The sequence below is a fragment of the Nansenia antarctica genome (genome assembly GCF_963989245.1).
Source record: "Nansenia antarctica genome assembly, chromosome: 10".
Lineage (NCBI taxonomy): Eukaryota > Metazoa > Chordata > Actinopteri > Argentiniformes > Microstomatidae > Nansenia > Nansenia antarctica.
Window position 1 is genome coordinate 21,390,973 of NC_137680.1, and position 24,443 is coordinate 21,415,415.

General features: G+C 42.6%; 2 protein-coding genes across 2 annotated transcripts; both read right to left on the reverse strand.

Moving 5' to 3' along the window:
- Positions 1 to 875: 875 nt before the first annotated feature.
- Positions 876 to 1,929, reverse strand: LOC308166744 (zymogen granule membrane protein 16-like; the record flags this gene model as incomplete). Its single annotated transcript, XM_080541069.1, has 2 exons — positions 876 to 1,215; positions 1,796 to 1,929. The coding sequence occupies 2 exons, from the start codon at positions 1,927 to 1,929 to the stop codon at positions 876 to 878; spliced, it is 474 nt and encodes a 157-aa protein (XP_080397195.1).
- A 2,633-nt stretch (positions 1,930 to 4,562) lies between these two features.
- LOC308166411 (angiopoietin-1-like) lies at positions 4,563 to 23,278 on the reverse strand. The gene is made up of 9 exons (XM_080540708.1): positions 22,449 to 23,278; positions 18,106 to 18,261; positions 17,842 to 17,963; positions 17,421 to 17,653; positions 16,699 to 16,826; positions 14,850 to 14,951; positions 12,134 to 12,300; positions 7,139 to 7,269; positions 4,563 to 6,207 (listed from the first exon to the last, which is right to left on the reverse strand). Exons 1-9 carry the CDS (start codon positions 22,854 to 22,856, stop codon positions 6,047 to 6,049), a joined length of 1,608 nt encoding a protein of 535 aa, XP_080396834.1. The 5' UTR covers positions 22,857 to 23,278; the 3' UTR covers positions 4,563 to 6,046.
- Positions 23,279 to 24,443: the final 1,165 nt, after the last annotated feature.

Sequence of the window (24,443 nt, forward strand, 5' to 3'; positions counted from 1 at the left end):
TACAGTTCTTTTGCACTACAGTTTGTACTGCAGTACGACTGGTCCCGCTGTAGTACGACTACCATCACGTTATCACTTTATGACTTTATTCTACTTTATTCTTACTTACTTTACTTATTTTACTTTATTCTATTCTTGTTGATTTTGTACCTTGCTGCAATGCCAATGTTGAAGAACCTAAGACTAAGAATTGTACTCTTGTGTACCTGTACATTGGATGTAATAAAAACAATTCTGATACTGATTCTACTTAAGAAAAGTAGTAATATCTCCTAAGAGTGAAATCTATGCACATCTGGGATCTTGGCCTAAGCAATAGCCTCTCATTTACATTTTTAGATATAGATATTTTTAGATATCATTTTCTAGATTTTGTATTTCTTTATATAATCGGTGTGCCTTATTTGCGTACAATATATTAATGCAACACATTCAAATCAGTGTCTTCATGAGAAAAGCATCAGCAAACAGAATGGAATGAGGACACACTTTGACTGCCCTTTTCCTATTGGCTGTTGCATAAACTCTCATCACATATTCTAGACTAGGCCAACCAAGCAAAAACATAATCCAGTTTGTCTACATTCAATGCCAGGTTCGTTGAACTGTGGATGATTAACACATAGTGAGCATCTTTGACATTTTTTAAAATAAAAAAAGCTGTTTCAAATCAGTTTCAATTGTCAATGTCCTACTGCAACTACCAAACGATGATGTTGAAAAACTGTTGTCAGTTTCTATGTAAAAACATTCAACTATAAAATACTTGAAAGCTATTCACTTTCTTTATTCTATTCTTTACTGTCAACATACAACAACAGAAATATGACTAAATTAAAAAAAGAAAATTGTAAGCAAGACAGAACACTTGCAAATTAATTCATGGTATTGTTTCCTGCATCTTGGTTCAAATAGACCGTTCCCCAGTGGGCCCCGATGGAAGTGATGCCAGCCGAATTGGAGCGCCCACTAAGCAGCCGCAGCTCGCTGCCTTGGTGGGCTGGGTAGAAGTTAAAGGAGATCTGCTGAGGTTGACCTGCCATGAGAGAGCGCCCCTTGTTGGTCACAAACACCAACCGGTAGATGTAGTTGCTTGGGTTGTATTTCCCAGAAACCTGGATGAGAGCCTCATCGTCGAATAGCTCCAACTCTTGCTCATTGCCAGAATCCTGACCGATAACTTTACCCCAGGTAAAGCCATATTTCACCTGGAACCTGGAACATAAAAATGTTTTCATGTTGATTGTGTCTTGAAGGGAACAGACTGAAGAACAGCTTCCACCCCAGGGCCGTCCAGGCCCTGAACACAGCAAAGACCTAGGTTCTGGGCCCTGGACAGTCTGGACGGATTGATGGCAGCTGCTGGACTGAAAAAATCAGGTGTAGTGCTGAGGCACAAATATGTACATTTCAAGCCTGCAAACTGCGACACTTTAAATAAATGTGCAATAACACTATGTGCAATATGACAACCCTAGTCGTCTATCTGTACAGTATAGTATAGTGGATAGTGTACATAGCCTTTATTAATGTAAACCAGCTCCTTCCCTTCTTGTGTTTTTTTAAAGTTCCTTTTTTCTTTTTTTTCCTTTCCTAACACCAGGGGAGCCACCCCTCCTAAATTTCGTTGTTTGGTACCTGTACTATAGCAATGACAATAAAGACCATTCATTCATTCATTCATTCAGACAGAGTAGATAATGTTTTGAGAGTATACTATGGATCTACTGTACATTTTGTATCAGTAATCAGTGATGGTCAGGTGAGTTGGGGGGTGATTGGGAGCAGTTCTTACCCCATGATGTAAGAGTTGGTTCTTTCCCATACTCTGATGCCAGTGATGCGCTCCTCTCCAGAGGTAGCAAATGGCTCACCAGTACCTGCACCCACCGCAGGCGAGTAGGAGTAGAACTGAGACAGGGCTAACATGGGGGAAAGGGGAATACAGTATTCAGACATTTGGTTACAAATGTTGTTGTTGTTGTTGTTGTTGTTGTTGTTGTAGCACTTTGAGATGTCCATATGTAAAGTGCATTACAAATAAAATCTATTATTATTATTATTGTTGTTGTTGTTTTTGTTGTTGTTGTTGTTGTTGTTGTTGTTGTTGTTGTTGTTGTTGTTAGATACTCACGCATGGCATAGCAGCCGGCCCAGAACAAAGCGAAAAACAGTACTGAGAACATTCTGGGAAAAGCAAAGAAACATAATTGGTCCCATTGTTACTAATTTGCTTTTAGGACACAATAAAGTGCTTGATGAAAGGCTAAAGATTGTTATTTTATTTCCATGAAAAAAATAAGAAAATAAATTAGCTCGATCTGAATTACAAATGAGATCTGCCAAAGAATAAGCTATTTGAAAATAATAGCTCCATGGTTCTTAAACACGGAAGTGTGCTAATAGCCATACAAATATAAGGGTTAGTAATAAAAATAAAGTATAGATGTTTGGTTCAGTCCATCCTACAGAACTAATCTCTCTTTTTCTTACATTGATATGAAAGGTTTTACAAATCAGAAGTAGTCAGTTTATTGAATGTAAAATGTTCAATTCCTTAACATTGTGCATATGCCTTAAGTACCAAGTCATCAATGAGGCAACACACTATATATGCATCTATACATTATTCCATTTCCTGTGTAGGCATCTTCTTGAATTAAAGTATTAGTTGCCTCGTTGGTTTACTACTTACCTACAGTGAAGTCTAGAGGTCTCTATGAATCCCTTATGAGAGCTCCTTATCGTTTGTTTCAGCTAGCCTACTGTGCATGCTTTAAGTCTACTTCTTCATTTATACAGGTTATTCACTCCCTCACTTCTAGAGGGATGGCCAACAGAGCATTCCTAGACTATACCACCTGTGACCTGTTAATGTTTTTCAATTGGTTGAGGCTTATTTAGGAGTGTCAAGAAAATATTCTGAGAACGCTGGGTCTTTTCTGTCTTGTCTCAAATTCAGTCAAGGAAGCAAGCAAGTTTATTTTTTTTAAACTCTCCTGGTGAACTGTGATCATGTGCCTTTTGCTGATGTTCCATCCCTGTACATTATAATTGTAAATTAAGTTCGATTTAACTTGAGAAAATGGAATCTCAAGATTAGGTTAAATACCATACATACCATCGTTTTGTGAAATATTACTAATTACCCCCCCCCCCTTCAGTTCAATTGGGTCCATCTTAATGCTTATAACTATTATAGTGTAGGTAGGGTCTCTGATTTGCAATTATGTCTCCAAACTATCTTCTTGCTATCTCTCTGATACATGATAACATTCGTCTTATCTGTTCACAAGACCTTTTTCTAGACCTCTGCAGGCTTTTTAGGTACTCTTTAGCAACTAAGTGCTAACTATTTTTAGTAGTGGGAAACTAGTTTCCTTTGTTTCTCAGAGTTTGTTTCCTTATGAGTGTAACCCTAACCCTAACCCTCACCCTAACAAGCTTACCAAGGGTTTCGAGGTCTAACATTACTGATAATGATGGAAGTCTCCCCTGTCTGGATCAGCAGCAGAGACAGACGCTTAGTTTCCCTTCCACTGAGTTACAGAATGAGGATGTATCTCACAGTGATGCTCACGGAACAATGCTATGTCAAACCTGTTTGACTGCTTGATCGTGTAGCAGAGAATGCTCCCCATGAACCTGATGATTCTCCTTTGGCTATAACTAACTTCTTAGTGGTGGATTGTCCTCTTTTACGGCCTTGCAGGGCAATAGCATAAGTTATATCATGTAGCTGTCAATTAGTGATTTAAATGTGCCCCCTCCTGCCTCTTTTAGCAATCAGATGTAGCAGGCACTCCTCTTATCAGCAAGTCAGCTCCATGGGAGTAATTGAGCCATAGTGGGTAATGTTTTGTACAGTAGCTGATAAAGAGTACTTTCAATTGTTGTTTAATTGAATATATCCACTTCCACAGTCACACCATTGTCTTAAACGTCTACACTCATCAGTATAATAAGACAACGCAGTAACACTGGTATTCAGTACAGTAAGAATGACCCTAAAACTGATTGAACTGTATCAAAGTAAGTGTCTCTGCAAGTCCATCCTCAGCTTTTTAATTTGCTTTAGTTTATCTTTTTTTAAATTTATTTTTATCTTCATGGGTATGCCCCCGGACCCCTGTCGCAAAGATGTTTCCCGCCCTCATGTCCAGCTGACTCCTACGCCCTTGTGTTGGACTATACACTGGAGTCCATGTACGTCCAAACCTGAGTTTGAAACGGAGTAAACATGTTATAAAACATCATCAAGTTCAAACACACCCTACCAATCACAAATACAGTATAATGTGTGTAATGAAACCTCATGTTTTTGGAAGCTGAACATGCAGTGTCATCAAGTGTGTCAGATAGATAGATCTATCAGTCGGTCGGTCGGTCGGTCGGTACTTATCCCCGAGGGGAAAGTTACAGCAGCTCAGACCACAAAAACAGAGCGGAGGAGGAGTTGGACAGGAAAAAATGTGTCGCTCTCAACAAGATTGGTCTGTATCATTACGGTATATCCTTCCTCAAAAGTTACAAGAAATGTTTTTATGTTTATTTTTCAAACCTTCATGGGCATGCCCCCGGACCCTCATGTCCAGCCGACTCCTAGCAGACATGTTATGAAACATCATCAAGCTCAAACCCTATCAATCACAAATACTGTATAATGTATCCAATGAAAGGACCTCATGTCAATAACTTCAGTACGGTACATTAAATCTATTTCCATAGGTATATCTTTTTTTGATACATGTGTGTTGTTAGACACTATACTGTACTTTTATAATGAGGCTTGTACATGTAAAAGGCTGTGTACTATACGTAGTTGCCCAGCTACCTACCACCAGTAGATGTACTCTCTACTGTAGCTACAAGTTTCCCGCAATTCTTTTGTATCTTTTTGTGTCTCTGTCATGAATACACGAACAAGGTCCATCCAGTTTGACACATTTTGACCAAGCTTCCAATCCAGTAGCTCAGCAAATCTAGTCAAAAACAATTGTGATAAGAGCAACAGCTGTGAATTGGTTTTAAGTACTCAAAACTTTAATGAAAGTGAAAACATGAATTATTCATCTCTATTTGATCTGTTTTAAACATGTACACAGAGACACCAAGAGGCTTTGCCTTCAGTATACTGTACTGACAAAACAAATTCAGTGCACACTACCATAGAGGATAGAGAAGTTCCATCTCTATGCACACCGCTCTTATCTGCTGTCATGGGTGTATGGAAGTTGCCGCAAATGTTTTGTCTGGGTGTTGGTTGGCTTTTGTTGGTCTCTTCTATGTGATGTACTGAACACGTATCCTTTGGCGACAACAAACGTCATGTAATTAAATCTGACTTACACAGAAAGGAATGAGGATATGTCTTTAACTATGTTTAGTAGCCAAGCAGGAAGCCTGGTACTTCCAGGCAGACATAAACCAACCATTGTTCTACTGGTTAAGCTGCTATTGCTACGCAGAACCAGTTGCAGGTACACCACTCCCCACAGGGCTCCAATAGTGAAAGGTAACTCTTGAACTTGGTTGAACCAACACTCCTCAAGGGACACGTGTCCTATACAAACAGACTACGTACTTGTATTTTCAACAATAGAAATTGCCTGAAAACCATTATACAGTTTTCGGCGTCTTCAATATCACATACATTTGTCACACAAAACCTAGACTTTCATGTCAGTCTTCTCTGTCGACAGTGTCAGAGCAAGAGAGCGCTACTGTACGTGGACTCACAACGGGTCATTAAACGGATGAACAAATCTTGTACATGCAAAGTTGAACAGTCATCACACCATTCCTCTTCACACGATATTCCCCTTCAAAGTCTTATCACCAAGCGTATGCTGCACAGGGCCTCAGGGTTAACACACAGTCAGGAGGGCAGAAGCACAAGCCTGTCAGCGTCCACCTCCTCAGAGAAAGCACCAGAATGTTGCTGCCCCTTTCTCATGTCACGGCAGTGGACAAAATACTATGCTAGCGATGTCGCGCTGGAAGCCGATCTAAAAATCCACATCAGAATCCCGAGGGGGGCGTTCTCTCAGAAGTCCGAAGGCCGGATCATCATGGCGGTGGCGCTGAGAGAGTAACTCGATCCCTTGAAGTAGTGCCACTTGATTCCGTTTAGCTTGCCTACGTTCTGACCGTGAGTGTAGTACAGCCCGTTCAGGTTGGAGGGGCCGCAGGCATCGAACCACCAACCTGAGGCCGTGGAGAGGAGGAGAGCAGAGACAAAAGAGGGAAAGAGGCAATGTTACAATATCGGAGGAAGGTTCAAAGCCGTAGAAGGTTATAACACACCCCCGCCTCTGTAGAACCTCTGGTTCCCTCTGGATAGCTTTTTGCTCTACTTTCTCACCTCGCACCGTTCTACTTCTCCATTTCCTCACCCCTCACCTCAGGAGGTGGAGAGGAGAGCAGAGCGTGTGGTGTCTACCTTCTCAGAGAGGAGAGGAGAGGAGAGAATGGATGCCAGATGGGTTTTTTGGAAGCTGAACATGCAGTTCAAGTCTGTCATTAGAACATGCTGTTCAATTTCTGTAGAGGGTAGATTAACTTTTTATAAATGCTGTATTCACATTTGATGCTCTCCAATAGGTAGTAGGTAGGTAGGTAGGCAGGTAGGTAGATAGATAGATAGATAGATAGATAGATAGATAGAAAAGATCTCCTATATCGCTAGGATTCTAATAAGGTATTTTAGACATGACTTTCATCTTGATTGCTGCACTCTCAGATTAACAGTTCATGTTAATGATATATCTTTAATCATTTTGTCAATCTTGACATAGAAATTAAAAAGAAAATCTGTCCTGGTGGCCAGCCATTGCGGTTACTAAACAAGCCATGGTCTGTGCCAACCCACCTGTAAAATGTAGGTGGGTAACGCCCAGGCTGAACCAGCTGAGATGCCAACCTCAGCTTTGACATGTCAACAACAGTGCTGAACAAACAGGCCTCACATTGAATCTCTCTAGGGCTTTAGAAGGTTGAGATGGGAGGAGTGTTAGCATGGTGTGATCAAGGGGTGTGTTTGAGAAACAAGCTGGTAAATGGTTCATCTCGGCACCTTTTCACACAACACACACACACACACACACCACAACCTACAGTCACACGCAGCATTACTTACCCCCTGTAAGCATGAGAGCACATTTGCAGATGCAGTTGTCATTGTCCATATCCTTGGTGCTGAAGTCTGCTCCGTTGATCACGAGGCTGCTCTGTCTACCAGCAGTGCCACTGTGACTCTTCAAGAACAGCCTGGGAACGTGAAACAGAGAAACATAGGAGACTATGAGAAATAACAAAAGTATTTTTATACTGATTTATTAGTCAGTCAATAATTATTGTTGTAATTGTAATAATTATTGTTAGAATTTGGTATTTTTGCTATAGGCACAAGGTCAGCCATATTCAGTGCCCCTGGAGCCATTAGGGGTTAAGTGCCTTGCTCAAGGGCACATGCAAGCTCCCTCCCCTAGAACTTACCGGTGTTGTAACTGAGTCAAACAATAATATCTCACAAAAGAATTGTCACAATTACCCTGGTGTTAACGTGTGTCACCTGACATGTGTCACCACAAAATGTTATCCATGACTGGCTGTAGGAAACTCATTTATTAGGTCCAGTGATAACCAGGGTTTTTATCATTCTTCCATGGACTATTTGTGAGGTTATGATGTAGGACTCTGAGAGGAGACCAGACAAGGGAATACAGTCAAAGGCAAATAGGCCACTTTACTTCGAATTTAACAATGGAAGAAGCGAGGAACACGAGAGAATACAAAACGGCAGGGAGCAAAAAGATAGAAACTAGAGAAGGCTAGGCTAGGCCAAGCAAAAACAAAGGAAACAACAGAAAACACGCTTCTTAAAGGGAAGGGTCCTAGTTAGCAATTGGCAACGCCTGTGAGCCAACAGTTTCTGGGGCGATCTCAGCCAGACGGGACCGTGACAGGACCCTCTCCCTTAAGGAGTGGCTGCAGCCTCAGAGCCAGAGTGACCACCACACAGTCATCTGGTGGACCACCGCCAGGCTAGTGGGTCAGCCCTTGGGACGGAGTTACCGCCAGTAGAGGCTTGGGCTGGACCCTGGTCCGGGGCGTCGGCCTGGGTCTGGAGTGCACGTTACCGCACGGGCTGCATGAACCAAACAACAACAGTCGCGCCTGTAGCCAGTTGGTGGCTAGGACGTAGGTCTCAGGGGGCTTGGGGGTGCTCGGGAAACCAGGAGACTGGCTTGGCGGGCTCGGTTTCACAGGGCTGGTTCACTAGGGGGATCTCGCCCGATGACTGGCGCTTGTCCCAGCGAAGCGTCAGTCTTGTCTCACCAAGCGGTACGGCTGCTGGAAATCTCCGAGCTCTTGCCAGCACCAGGTGATAGATTCTTCATGGAAGAGAGGCCCTATTCTATGTCAGCTAACATATCCACCCATGGGTATGACAACCCATCACAGCTGTGAAAGGGTGAGCAGTTCAACAGTGCTACTGTACACCGAGGCCTCGCACAACACGTACAGAATGACAAACTTCTAGCCTATAACAGTGATTCATTACTACAAAGAAACATCTGAAACTAAATACTGTCATATTTCATCCAACTCATACTGATTTACAATTGCATTGGACAGCGGTTGTGTTTTTTTTATTGATTATCCAGTAATGGGTCTTTAATACGGTTTGTGCGGTAGTCCGTCTATGTAGGGATCATAACAAACCCGTGTCAGCCATCAACATGTCAGGCTGCTAATTACAGGAGTTTCAGTCTGCCAAGCCACACAGGTGTTTGGCACTCCTCGGTAGAGAATTCATGTCCATAAGGTAGTAATAAGAGGAAGTGTTGTTCTGTGAAAACACTCTGTACTGTGTCCTGTACTGTATCTACCACTCTGTACTGTGTCCTGTACTGCCCATCTATCGACCTGTCAGCCTTCCTTACTGCTGCAATGCTGTTTGGTTTATATGAAAACCCTTTAGGGAGAGACTACAAATGCACAACCAGAAATAACATGTACTGTATCTGTGTGTTGCAAATGAAATATAATGTAAGTGTTGTAAATGATGACATCAGTGGGACTAAGCTAAACATAGTACAGTACATGTCAACAGTGGGGCTATGGAGTGCTTTTGCAACGTTTTAACTGCATTAAACAAACCCCCTAGAATAATTTGACCTTTAGTGTGTGGTCTTATTCTATGCTGTGTGGTCTTATACGATGTCAAAGTCGCACAGATATAATCTGTCATTATTTGACCCTTTCCCTTGATACTGTACACCCTGTTTAATTTCCCCAAAATACTTCTCTAGAGCTACTATTATACCATAGCTTTATATAGCTTATTATACTATTATACCATAGCTTTATATAGCTTATTATACTATTATACCATAGCTCTTTGCAATAGAAGCAGGCCAGTGGTAACCGAGAGATTAGAGAGGCAATTGGAAGGTCACTGGTTCGATCCCCGACTCAGGAGGGAGCTGCATGTGCCCTTGAGCAAGGTACTTAACCACTAATTGCTCCAGGGGCGTTGGCAGCTGACTCGGTGCCTAGAGCAAAAATACCAAAATTCCGACAATTGACCTGACAAGTTGATTGCATGGCAATAAATCAGTAAAAGTAGAACATACTGTACTGGTGAATCAGACATAAAGTGCAGTACTTCTCTCACCAATTCTCTCTCTCTGCATTTAGATGACGTAACTAGTTCTGAAAGCGCTTTCTGGTGACAGCGACAGCAAGGAAACACAACACTGTAATTTCCTTTATGATCTATCATTTAGTTTTATTAGTAATGGCACTGGGAAATGATGCAGCCCCGCTCTCTCACTAAGAGCAGTGTGTTTTGGACCACCTCTGCCTATCATTCTACAGAATAGCCATGAAATATTACACACCAAAATATGTGAACTACTATAATACATTTGTATTTATATAAATCAGGTAAAACTACTAAATAATGTTCAGTATGTTTTAGCAAAATGTTTATTATATTAGGATCATGCACAATGCACTGATTAGAAGTTATGGGCAATAATCAGGGGTGCACATAACTGGTGCGCCAGTGCGCATGCGTCGCCAAAATGAGCCACATGAAGGCGCTTTTGCGCACCAACAGCTGGGTCCAAGAAGCAAGCCCCACTAACTATTTGCCGTCCCCTCAGCCGAAGGCCCGACGAGTAATCCATCACAACAGTCGACAGACGACGACCACGGCGACTCCCCTCACGAAAACATTCGGAAAGTATCGTAACTCGTACTTTCATTCCGCGTATCGTGTATTGCACGGTTATCTCACCGCCACGTGAAATTCAGTCCCGAACGACTCGTCGCTAAAAGGAAAAACAACACCAAGGGACACATTTCTTTTCTCTGAAGCGTTCAAACGTTCAGACGTTTGTTTTACAGCTTCATTATCGCACCTAGACCCCTGACCCAGGGAATATGGTTGGGAATTCTATTAGAAGAAAGAAAAAAAAAGACTTTGTTGCACAATCAAAATAATGAGCTATTTAAAGTGATAGCCTACAACATCCTCTACCATGGTTGAAATTGAGGACAGTGATAACTTACAGCAGTCAAGAGAGCAGTGATGATGATGATGATGATTAAGCTTGTAGCATAAATAAATGCTTAGGCTGTAACTTTTTGTTGAAAAGTTGATTTCAGTGTTTACAGAACAGAGCAGTGCTTAAAGAGATGTCCGTTTATTTCAGTGTGTTTAAAGAACAGACATTCAGTTAGTGCTTAAAGAGATGTCAGTTGATTTCATTGTGTTTAAAGAACAGACATTCAGTTAGTGCTTAAAGAGATGTCAGTTGATTTCATTGTGTTTAAAGGAGTCTGACAGACTTTCATGCTTAAAGAGCAGTCATTTGATTTTGCATTTGTTTATTTTGTTTTGCACACAATCATTTGTTCGTTCATCTTTATTTATGAATAAATGTCGTTTTGCTAATATAAGTTATCCATGTATCCCTTTTTCATCCATCCTGTGGGACGGGTCGTGACTCGCGAGCTCAGGGAGCACCAAGCAGCTATTGCCTCTAAAATCATCACCAACAGAACGGCGGAGGTACGGGTAAACAGGGCTCATGTCGGTGTCATCAAAGGTAAGAGTTGGTTTTCTTTAACTCAGCTGATGCTGTCGGTTGTTTACCGAATGCTCCATCTGACTGTCACACTGTGATTTTACTTGTGTAAACAGTAACGTTAGCCGGTTTTGTGCGTGTACTCTCATGTAGCCTACTTCGTATTGATGAGCTGATGATCTTTCATTGTGTGTGTGTGTGTGTGTGTGTGTGTGTGTGTGTATATGTGTATGTATGTATGTGACTGTCAGTCACAAGTTTATATTCTACGGATGTTGTTCAGTGCTGTATGCGCGTTCCCGGTTCCATGTGTACTCTTGTGTACTTCATATTCGATGAGCTGATTGTCTCTCGTGTACTTCATATTCGATGAGCTGATGATCTTTCTGTGTGTGTGTGTGTGTGTGTCATGTGCGTTCCGCATGTTCCGCTGCAGCTGTAGGATATCTTGGTATTTGATCACCTTCTATATAAAATCACCTGCTCGGCTTTAATGACTTAACCGCTATATATTTTTTTTTAAAACAACAGGCGCAAGGCGCGCTTGCAAAACAGTTTTGTGATTGACAGTTTTGTGAAATTACGTCTTTGTTTTGAGCGCTAGTGCGCGTTTTATGGCGTGCACGCGAAAAATGACCCAAAAAAACAAACAATATATATCTCCTATAGCGCTCCTTAGTGCAACCGCAACGTAGTTGTAATAGTCTGTTGCTAAAGGAGCTTTAATAATAATAAAATCCTAGATGTACTGATTAGAAGTTATGGGCAATAATAATGTCAAGACACAACACTGCTGCAAAATCTCCACAGAAATTGATCCCAAACCATGATCAGATCAGGGTGATTAACCTACAAAATATATCTCCAATCTCTATCCTCAACAGGCATTCATCATTTTCAGTTTATTAGAAGTACAGTATAACATCAATGCTTTCTGTTAAGCGAGGGAGCCACAGACAGCCATATCTGAGTACGGTGGATATGCAAATAGGATTGTGGATGTATCTAGGTCAAAGCATAATTGCTAGTACCTGTAATGTTGCTTCTCACTGCCGATGTAGAAGCGGTCATACTGGGAGAAGGCTTGCTGTCCATCCCAGTCTGTCAGTTCCACCCGCAGGACGTAAGGCCTCTGACTGGTGAGCAGGAAGACGAACTCGTTCCCCAGCCAGTGCTCTCCGAACAGACTCCCGAAGCCCTGCCACAACACAGCAACACACTGAGCCGCCGGGAAGGAACTCTCTCCACCGTGGAGCTTTTCTTCACCACACTTCATCAACATTTCGAAGGCAGACACACACTCCTCTTGGACTCAACTTAACCTCATAGGAGCCAACGGACCCCCATAGGCATCCGAAGTGATATAAAGAGTTTACCTCGATCAATTCTCTTCATCGATATCAAAACATTTTTCACAACTTTGCATGCTATACGATGCCACCATTTTTTTCCAGAGACGGTAAACACGGCCTAAATCACATCCAGTTTTCTCCAACTGGAGAATGTGTCATGTCCGGTTTCAACGCCAAATTTCCATACCATTGGTCGGCCAACTCAAAAAAATCCCCCCCCCCCAAAAAAATAAAATAAAAATCTGATACTTGAGAAAGGTCAAAGGTCAAAGATGGTGCCAACATATCTCCAAATGGCCTAAACATATACCGGTAGGTGTCCGCCTAAACATACCTGTACTAAAACAGGTACAAAGTTGCATTTTCTCACATTACTAGCATCGACTTTGGCACAAGTACTAATAAGACGCTGGATTCCTAGATGATTTGGGCTTATTCATCAGGTTTCCAAGGTGATATTCACTGTAAAAGCTGTTGTTTCTTTAGGCGGAGACTGAATTTTAGATTGTTTATAATGTTCTAGCTCTATTTACTCTGACACAGTAACATATATTTTGATTCTGACACTTCTACAGCCACCCCACAGGTGTTAGCTTTCATTTGATAACAAGATCATTATGAAGGCCCTTGTGATTGTTGTGGAGATATTCTATATTCACTGTGGGCATGTCATTTCGAGCAGAAAACCAGAAAAATGAGGTGGATACAATTCCCACTCTTGTTTAATTTTCTTTTGTTGATGGGGCTCTATCGTAAAACTGTTCTGATTTGATGTTAAACGCTCACAAAACAGGCCACCGGGCAGCCAACACATAACCCCCCCATGAACACAAATCATTTATTCTCAATGGGAACCAAGAGAGAAGCCATCGTATGCCAAAGTGTTTGCCAGGCTAACTCCACACTTCCTTAGCCCTTCACTGGAGGGGTGCCATCCCTCGCTCATCACTGCTAACAAGTCGCTGGCCTCAGCCAGAGGAACTTTTAGACACGGACGCTTTCAGGGCGACATCCGCGACGCGCCAGGACATCGGGGCTGTCATTTTCTTTCTATTCGGTTGCGGTGACTACTTTCAGAACTGGGTAACACTTTTATTTGGATAGTCTGCTATAGTTCAAGATATGAATTCAAGATATGAATTATGTGACACGGTCTGGTGAAAAGGTCCGGATGTCAACAATTCTCAAGTCGCGCGAATGACCAAAAAGCAGTTTTTTTTGTTTGTTTTTTTGCATATTACGAAAGTCTTGAAGAGCCCACTCGATCACTAAATACTATAATTTGTGACAGGGTCGGGTGAAAAATTCCTCTCAAGTAGGGCAAGGTATTTTTTCATTTTTTTTCCCAGATTATGAAAGTACAGATTGTAAACTTTCAAATGATGTGTTTCTCTGCTATTTGGTTTGAGGTTGTGATGGCTGTCATTAGGATGGCATTGTCTATCTCTGTGTGTGTTTCTCTCTGTTTGCTGTACTGTACAGGAGAAACATCATCCTAGTCCGGGGCTCCTCCCAGCTTGCTGATTGGAGATACACCACCAATCAACAGAGTCACCTGGACTAGTGACAGCCAATCACCAGACAGCATGCCTTTAAAAGACTCTGGCTGTGTTTGAAATGGCATACTAGCATACTGCATACTAGCATACTGCCTACTAAATTCATAATAAGTATGCCAATATCAGCCGACCGTTTACACTGCAGTACGCATACTGCCTCCCAGAATGCATTTCGCACCGGCCGGCATCGGGGATTTTAAATCCAAAATGTTTAACCTCCATTGGCTAAAAGCTGTAATTTCGGCTCGACAAGTGTTAACATGTCATTTTATGAAGTTTTAATGTTTTCAGGCGAGAAAGTAAACACATTATATTCCCAAAATGTGCCCAGTTTATCAAAATAACCCATTTATATATCTGATCTGACGTTTTTTTCCCACTTCTGTTCTCTAGCTACTAGATAGCTACTAGATACCTTCATTGCAGGGTTCGACAGAAACGTCGGAAGATATTAGCTCCCTGATTTGGGGGCCAATATCTTTAGCTATTTTGTATGAGGCATTTGTTTGTTATTTCTAATCTATCTCTTTATTGCTAAAAAAAGACTGTATATACTCATGGCAAATAAAATACCTTTAATTTTTACCTTTTACAACTGGGTAATTACTTCTTTGGTAGGTGTACCAACCAGAGGTGTACCAACATTCAAATAAGCATATCTCCCTCAACTATTTTCAGATTTCAATGTACTGTATGACACATCATATGAAAGCTTACTTTGATGACATTTTCACCCTATCACATATGGTGGATATACAGAGTAGGATGTGATAAGATGTGTGAAAAGGAGTGTTGGAAATAAGTGTTTTCTATGTGAATACCCTGTTAACCCTCACCATCTTATACTCCTTCCATGTCCTCTGGAAGTCCATGGTGCCGTCTTTTCTGCGTTGAATGACTGTCCAGCCTCCCCCTGGCGCCTGCATGTTACAGTAAACCTGCAGAGACAAAGACACTGTCCTCAAACACAGAGACAGAAACACTGTCCTCAAACACAGAGACAGAGACATAAACACTGTCCTCAAACACAGAGACAGAGACACTGTCCTCAAACACAGAGACAGAGACACTGTCCTCAAACACAGAGACAGAGACACTGTCCTCAAACACAGACAGAAACACTGTCCTCAAACACAGAGACAGAAACACTGTCCTCAAACACAGAGACAGAAACACTGTCCTCAAACACAGAGACAGAAACACTGTCCTCAAACACAGAGACAGAGACACTGTCCTCAAACACAGAGACAGAGACACTGTCCTCAAACACAGAGACAGAAACACTGTCCTCAAACACAGAGACAGAAACACTGTCCTCAACCACAGAGACAGAGACACTGTCCTCAAACACAGACAGAAACACTGTCCTCAAACACAGAGACAGAAACACTGTCCTCAAACACAGAGACAGAAACACTGTCCTCAAACACAGAGACAGAAACACTGTCCTCAAACACAGAGACAGAGACAGAAACACTGTCCTCAAACACAGAGACAGAGACACTGTCCTCAAACACAGAGACAGAAACACTGCTGTCCTCAAACACAGAGACAGAGACACTGTCCTCAAACACAGAGACAGAGACACTGTCCTCAAACACAGAGATAGAGACAGAAACACTGCTGTCCTCAAACACAGAGACAGAGACACTGTCCTCAAACACAGAGACAGAGACACTGTCCTCAAACACAGAGACAGAAACACTGTCCTCAAACACAGAGACAGAGACAGAAACACTGTCCTCAAACACAGAGACAGAGACACTGTCCTCAAACACAGAGACAGAAACACTGTCCTCAAACACAGAGACAGAGACAGAAACACTGTCCTCAAACACAGAGACAGAAACACTGTCCTCAAACACAGAGACAGAGACAGAAACACTGTCCTCAAACACAGAGACAGAAACACTGTCCTCAAACACAGAGACAGAGACAGAAACACTGTCCTCAAACACAGAGACAGAGACACTGTCCTCAAACACAGAGACAGAAACACTGCTGTCCTCAAACACAGAGACAGAAACACTGCTGTCCTCAAACACAGAGACAGAGACACTGTCCTCAAACACAGAGACAGAGACAGAAACACTGTCCTCAAACACACCACCTTCACATACTGTACTAGTAGCCTACTCGTGAAGATGACACAAGCCTCTTAGTCAAAATGAGTGACTACCATACAGTTCATACAGTACATTGTAGTTTTTGGTTATCACCATGATCAGTGGCTCGATAGTTCAGTCCAAAGCCTGGGGCTGGCCCAGTCCAAACCATGGAGGTCCCACTGACAGTAGCACAGCTGATAATAGACATGAACACACTGCCAGCTATCTGCGGCTTGGCAGGAAACTGCTGAGGAGGTGAACATCTGCTGTTCTGAAGGGCCAGCCAAGAGTATTTCAAGCCCCTTGCTGCATAGGCCTTGTGGGTCTGAGCCAGCCATAACATACATGACATACTTCTGGGATATTGTTAAATCTTTTGGCAAACCTGCTGTACCGCGTCTATTCATTTCCTTGGATGCTTGCACGTGAAGTACTGTAGGTTACATACAAAAAGGGCAGGCGTTGGATTTCTGTTTCGCTGTGTTGGAGAGGTCAAGGACAGCTTAAGCTGGGAAATAGATTTGAAATCCCTTTTTTGTTCTGTCGTCTCTGTTCTATCGAGTTATCCCTACCGTACCTTTTTAGTCTCCTGCATGTTGATGTGTATCGTGTACACTCCGCTCTTGTTGAATCCTGCTTGGGAGATGTCAGCGCAGTCGCGATACTTCCTCTCCTCGTCTCTCTGCTTGAAGCTGTTCGGGACGACTATTTAAACAAAAGATGACATGACGATAAACACATTACACACTTGTTAGGGTCTAATTTGAGTGGTAACGTATCTGCAGTATCAAGCTATAATTTGGTTTCGAAAGATATAACATCATTATGAATTTGTTGTTATTTCTAGTGCAGCTGTGGACTGAAAATGTCCAGCTGTACATTGTCTCTCGGTTTAATTTGTTTGCGTGACCACTGGCAGCCTGTTTTATGTGTGTACATGATTTTGAAATTGTCGACCAACGATGATTATGCAATGTATCTTGGTAAGTTGTCATCTATGTTCTTGAATGCATCACCAGACAAGAGCCTGGTTTCAGTCTAGAAAAGCCTCCTTAAGCCAGTCTGGGGCCAGAGACACTTAAAGTGATGTTTAACAGAATTCCCATAGCCAGAAATGATATTCAGTCTCCATAGCAGTTAATACAGTAAGATCCTCTCCCAATCCTACCCTGCACTTTTAAGGTCAAGTCCCTGAAACCAAAATAAAGTTCAGTCAACGCTACGGATCGTCCGATAATTCGGTAAAAATGAAGGATATTCTCAGAAACTGTAGGCAGTGGACTGTGGGAGGCACAGTACCTTTGTCCTTGGAGCAGAGTTTCATCAGGCTATTGACAGTGTCTGTGAGTTGCTGTTGTTGGCTCAGCAGCACACTGTTGTTGCCAGTGGCCTGGTCCAGATGGTTCTCCAGCTCTGTGATCACACTGCTCTGTCTGGCCACCAGCTCCTGCAGACTGGACCTCTCTTCCTGCAGGGTGACCAGGTCCTGGTGGTGCCGGGTCTCCATCTCCTGCATCTTCCGCTCCAGGAGTCTGGTCATTAGGGAAGAAGACAGCTGTCACTGGTTGGTTGGTCTTATCAGGGACATACTGAGGATTGATCTGTTAACTGTTGATAGCCCCATTATAGTTCCAATGGTACTAGTATAGTTGTATAGACAGGGTCTGGTGAAAAAAACTAGTAGTAAAAATAGTATAGTTCCAAGTTTTTTTTAGCTTACCCGTTCTTGTCGTGAAGCTTGCTGATCTCTGTTGTCTGATGGAGGAGCTGAGTCTCCAGTTTGTTGGTGGACAGTGAGTTCTCAAGAAGCTGGATTTCCAGTCTTGAGGTTTGGTTTAAGACCTACCAATCACAAAATACTGTTATTCAAGTTCATCCAAGCAGATGTTATATATTAATGTAGACTACATGCGGCCACCAGTGGTAAGTTACTGTACTACAGCATGGGGAATGTTGGAAATGTTTCATATGATTCATACAGAACCTGTGTTTCTACATCTGTCAGCTTCAGAGTGTGCTGGGCAGTCTGGGATAGGAGATTGGTGCCCAGATCCAAGATGGCGGCCGTATGCTTGTGTACTGCACTCTGCTGCAGCTGGGCCATCTCTACCTTCAGGCTGTCCTTCACATAGCTCTCAATCTGACCCAGAAGAACAGAGGTGCAGTACTGGTCAGGGTTAAACCCACCACTCCCACATCTCCTATGATATTGGCAACACAATCATACAATCCTTATCCTGCTGGAAAGGAGAACTGCTGTAATCATAGGAGAGTATTAATGAAATATAGTATTTCATGACACAGACTGATGATATATCAATCACCTCCTCTGTTCAACAGTTTTACATAGTGTCTGTCTAGAGTGCAAAACATAGTCTAGAATTTAGGAAATGGGGAATACAGTGCATAATGTCTACAGTTACGTTTGTCTGGGGATTAATCAAGCTTTTGAACGGGCAAAATACATCAAACCATATTTTGTTAATTATTATCTTAGAACGACATATTTATATTTGAAAGCAGCCTAAAAGAATAAAGACACATCCAGAAAAGAAATCAAGTTAGGTTGTATTCCCAAAACAGGGATTAAATAGTCATGTACCGTATTGGCTCATTCCAGTGGTTTTGGGATCATTGATCTACTGCAGTGATAAGGTCCTGTCTAAGGACTTGTTTGGCCCTGGTCTGGTACCTGGGGAGAGAGAGCTCAGGGCTGTTGAGTTGAGTTGTTTCTCTTTAGTCAAGGAGGAGATATCCGTCATGGTTCTGTATCACAGTTGGGATGTGGACCGTTTGTTGATTGCCAATATCATTCATTATCCGTCTCATATTCACTACTATCCTGATCATTACAACACAGTATTTTTGAAGGACCAGTGTTTTTCCAGTACTCTGATCTAAAACCTCAGGGGTCATTCAATGATTAAGTTAACACGGAGTGAACATTTTTCCTGTTCCTGTCCAGGATAATTTCCAGTTAACGTGTAAAAACAAATGAAGTTCTGAGGTTACTTCATGGCTATATGTCAGATTAGCCTACAACGTTGAGGAAAGCCCTCACCAGGCCTGGTCTGTGTAACACTTACTCAAAGTGCAGAGTTAGATACTGTTTATCTCCAAAGCTATGTGGTCTGACCTGGCTTTCCATTAGGATTGAGGACCATTTGAGAACACGCTAATGGATGCAGTCGGGAAAAGAATTCATCTGTAAGATCAGAATGCATTTGGATGTCAATGTCAAGAAAAACAGGCAACTGCTCTGTGAAAATGTTGAACAGGAAACACAGAGATAGAACATAATCTGTCTCTATGCAGGAGGAGACAGTTGTCAATTACTGTATTACAATGTCCAGATTTAACAAGGCAAGTATGTTCCTTAATGAATCACACATGACTTAGGAACCCAGAGAAGTAGAGGCAGTCTACACACGATAACTATAGAATTAAATGAGGAAGTTGATATAACTCAAAATGTAGTATTGTTTTGTTGGAAATGTATGCAGTATGCAGAATGTTTGAGCACAATAAAACCCCTATACGGTTCTTAGAACTGTACATTGGCACATCTTTTTAGGTGTTGCGTTTATGTGTTGGTTTGTTCAAGTGTTGTTCCGATACCATTTTTTGATCCCGATCCCGATACCTGACCGTGCAGTACTTGCCGATACCGAGTACCGATCCGATACCACAGCGTTGAAAAAACAAAACAAAAAAACATGTTTTTTGAGCCGCATACTCACCTCGATGTAAAATTATTGCTAACACTTAGTCTGGCACTGCTCAAAACCTTTGTAAAACTCGTAAAGTTTTTGTAAAACTTAAGTAAAAAAAAAAAAAAAAAAAAAAAACGTTTTTGTAAAGTACTCGCCGATACCGATACCAGCATTTTTGTGCGTATCGGTGGCCATGCCGATACTAGTATCGGTATCGGAACAACACTAGTTTGTTGTCTTGTTATGAGTGAGCCTAAACCTGTATGGATTTGATGAACTGTGGTTCGTGTACTCATCTTAAATCAGTAGACAACATGACAGACATGTCCTATGGATGACATCTTGATTTTAGTTTGTTATATTTAGTTGATTTACCGCATTAAACATGTCTGCATGAAAACACTATTATTTTTCCAACTGAATCTGAACTCTGGTCAACTGATCTCTTGATGGGTTTCAAATGCACATGTCAAAAACAGGAGCAAGACTAAGAATAGATCGTCCTTTCATATTCAGCGCACGTAACGGAAATCCACGTGCTCACTCTTAAACATACAGTGCAGTGCAGTATACTGTTCCTAAGGCAGCAACACTGGTCACGACTGTGATTGACCATGAGTGTCACGCTAATTCATATCATTTGTTCGAAAGTCGGACACCAGGGGCCAGTTGTTCAAAACCGTTTAATCTGGATCAGAATGATCCTGGTTCTTTTTTGCTATCCAGGATCAGATGGAGCTGTCTAATTTCCCCTACACGACTCAACATCAGCCACATAGATCTGATCCTGGATAGCGAAAAAAACAACCAGGATCATTCTGATCCAGATTAAACGTTTTGACCAACTGGGCTAACCAGGAGCCATTTTGAAGATATCTCCAGTGACATTTTTTGATTGGGTGAGCACATAATCAGCCGATGAATACGATTCCCCCCCCCCCCCCTCCCCTGAAATAGGCATTCTTTAACTTTCCTCCTATTTGTTCAGAGAGCATCTCTGGTATTCCTTGGAATGTGAGAGTGCTGGCCCTTGTCCCGGCTGGGGCACAGGGAACAGCAGTGAACAATGTGGAGCCCTATTATTCCCCAGCCGTGGATGGAGCCATGCTGACCTAGTGGGAGAAGGTTCAGAGGACACACTGTTTTCTTAAGGACAGGCGGAGGCAGTCACAGAGAAACACTCACCACAGCCCAATGACCAAGAGCCACGGCCGAGCTGGTCACGTTTCTCCCCCTACGGCCCCGTCAAACAAGCCTCCACCGTTAATCACTCAGACCTGTCCTGCTCCTGCCCAGATCCACACACACGGAGACAATGGGCCTTTTGAAATGACAATGTTGTTGTTGTTTTTTTAAAGAAATATGGGGGGGAATTCCTCTCTCGTGGGGTAAGTGAGAGCTGTTCTTTAGGTTCCGCTTGGGTTTCATTTGGTTTTATGCTCCTGATAGAGCTCTGCGGTGTATTGAATGATCCAACAGTCTTCCTCATGACACACTGTATACTGAAGGGAATAAGACTCAACTCAAAACTCACATGGACTGAAAAGTACTGATGAATCATAAGGGACATCGTATCGTTTCTGTTCCGTATGATTATTTAAACAGGGATGGAGAAAGATGGATTCAGGTTGGACTTGGACCAATGTGTCAAGCCATTGTAGATGATGAGGTTAGAGGTCTGATGATGGAAATGTACTCTTCATATTGCAGCGAACGGCGGAGTAGAGCAGCTTGCCCTAAGCGGGTATCGAACTCGCGACCGCTTACAAACCGGCTGCGCTAGCTACAACAACAAGAGAGTTAACCCCCTTGGTGGAGCTGCTAACGGGCCTTATACAGGGTTGTTACAATATTATACAGCTAATGTAGATTATACCAGAGTCGTGTCCAGGGGGTGTACTTGAACATCAAGCCGCCCCACGCTACGGAAACCTAAGATAGGCTCCTGCCGTATGGGCCATTAGGCTCGAGAACCATCGGTTCTCAAGGCTATTTACTTTACTTAATGTAGATTATAATCATACAGGGTTCAATGATACATACTGTACCTAGAACTTATATTTATTTCTGAGTATCTCACATATACAGTACTACATATAGATACATATTTAGATTGTCTTTTTTGTTACATAATATATGGTCTGTGATTCTATACAGGTAATATTTTGTGGTAGACATTCGTTTTTTTTAATCAATTTTTCAGAGACACTATTCCAAGTTAACCTCATGTTATTATCTGTTTTTATCTCACTTCAATGGCACTGTTTCTCAATGCCAATATTTTAAGCGACAATTTTTTTCCTACTGTAAGGAATTGAGAAATATATTCACAGAAACCTTGGGTTTTAAACCACCCACAGAGTAGGAGTTCAACCAACGAGAAGGCGATGATGAAATCTCCTTATCTTTCTGAATAACCCAGAGAAACGTTGCTTTTCATCTAGCAAACACTGTAGGTAGACAATACAATCTAAAACGGAGATGGCAATATTCCAACATATCCACTCCAAATTGTATACATCAAGGCCTTGCCTGCATGTACGTCTTTATCAACAATCTACAGGGTATTTAGCTGGGAGTATGATGACGACACCACCGAAAATATCCCTTTTACCTTCTGCAGCCACTGTGTGTAGTTGTCCATGATGTGCTCCAGGTGCTGGATCCTCTGGTGGGTGGGGGCGTTAGGCTCCACCTGGGGGGCGTCTCTCTGGAGAGCGTTCCCATTGTACTGGCTGTCAGCCCCCCCGGCGGCGGCCCCCCCAGGCCCCCCGGGCCAGCAAGCCCTGTTCCCCGCAGTGTTCTCTGGCAGGAGGAAGGTGTAAGTGCACTGTCCGTGCTGGATGGAGTTGTACTGGCGAGCGTTGGTGTTAGTCTTAGCGTTAGCACTGCCGTCGGTGCTGCCAGGGCCGTCCCCCGGGCCTCTGGGCAGCTCTTCCAGGGAAACATCGTTGCACATCAGAACATGAAGCACAAACACAGACAGCCAGAGCTGATGGCAGGACAGCAAGTCCCACTGCATTGCAGCAACAAACCAAACTGTCGGACTTTCCCCCGTTAGACCGGCTACTCTGGTGTCTTCTATTCAGAACATTTCTTCTGCCCGTCCTCAATCAGAAGGTTCTGAGGCAAACGGTCCATCCGATAATTATGATTTCCCTCCCAGTGAGTATGGATCCAAAAGTCCACTGAAGTGTCAGCCTGGAGTGCATCCCTGTCCGGTTTCCCTGGCAAGCTGTCGTGGCTGTAGTGGCTCTGTTCCAGATGCAAAGTGTATAGCCAGTTCAACCTATGTACAAGTACACAGTTGTCCAAAATACACAATGCACAGTGTTTTCTATTAGTTCCCCTCCTCCTAGATGGCTGGCTGTATTGAGTGAGGTTCTTCCTGTGTGCTCAGAGGGCTTTAATGGGGGGGCTGCTGACTGGGAACGTCAAACTCTGGGCAGGCTCTGTGTGCCTCCCATACTGAGGGACTGGAATGGAATGTGAGAGAGAGAGAGTGAGAGAGAGATGTGTGTGTGTGCGTGTGTGTCTGTGTGTGTGAGTGTGTGTGTGTGTGTGTGTGTGTGTGTGTGTGAGTGAGTGTGAGTGTGCGTGTCTGTGAGTGAGTGTGTGTGAGAGAGAGCAAAAGTGAGAGTGAGTGAGAGGGGTGAGGAAAAAAGATAGGAAGGGGGGGGGGGGCTGTATGAGATATACAGTTTCAAAATGATAATACCCTCTTGACTTGAGAAAACATTTCAAAAGATGGACTAGAAGTCTTAGATGTCTTGTCCATAAACAGATACAGATATGCAGGAGCCCTCAGACAGTCTTTATTTACAGTCTCTTTATTTCTTAATTGAATAATCCAATATTATCCATTTCTTCTTCGTAGGAATGTAAACCGTTTCAGATTTAGAAAATAAACGCACAGAAGGAAACCGTTTCTGTATCTCTAAGATATAAGGGCCAACCAAGGCCACTGACTACTCTCTTTGTTTGATTTCACATCAGTCATTTTCAATCGTACTGGCTGCGCTGCATTGCCTTGGCTTAGCTACATACTTTTAATAGAAATTGGAGGTGTGTATGCGTCACTATCATATCTAATTCTATCAACATTCCCAAACATATGCAGCATTGTGTTGGCCATGAATCTGCCAATGGATGTGTTAACAAGAATATAACGTCACTGAGGAGAGTAACACATTTACAGTCAGAGAAAGTTCTAGAAAAGCATTGTGTATACACTAAGTGTTATTGAATAAGCAAAGGTTTCCACAGCGTATGTTTCCGCTGTTACTGCGGCTCGGCAGTTTACATCTTCACTTGTGAAACAAATCTGACGAGATTAAATGAAGAGAAGAATGTGATTTTTTTTCTCAACCGCCTCTAGAGTGATGGAATGAAAGGAGCGTAAGAAACCAAGCTCCTGTGAGGTAGCTGAAGCTGACACTCTCTGTGTCCGCTGGTCTGAAGTGGCCATGCTGGGGTTGTTGTCAGAAATCTGCTCTTTCACCCATTTGGCTCCCAGTGTAGACCCTGATCTTTACTCTCCGACCACTAAGCGAGCAAGGACATAGAAAGTCAAGTCCCCTTGTTGCCAGGCTGGACTGAAACACCATGT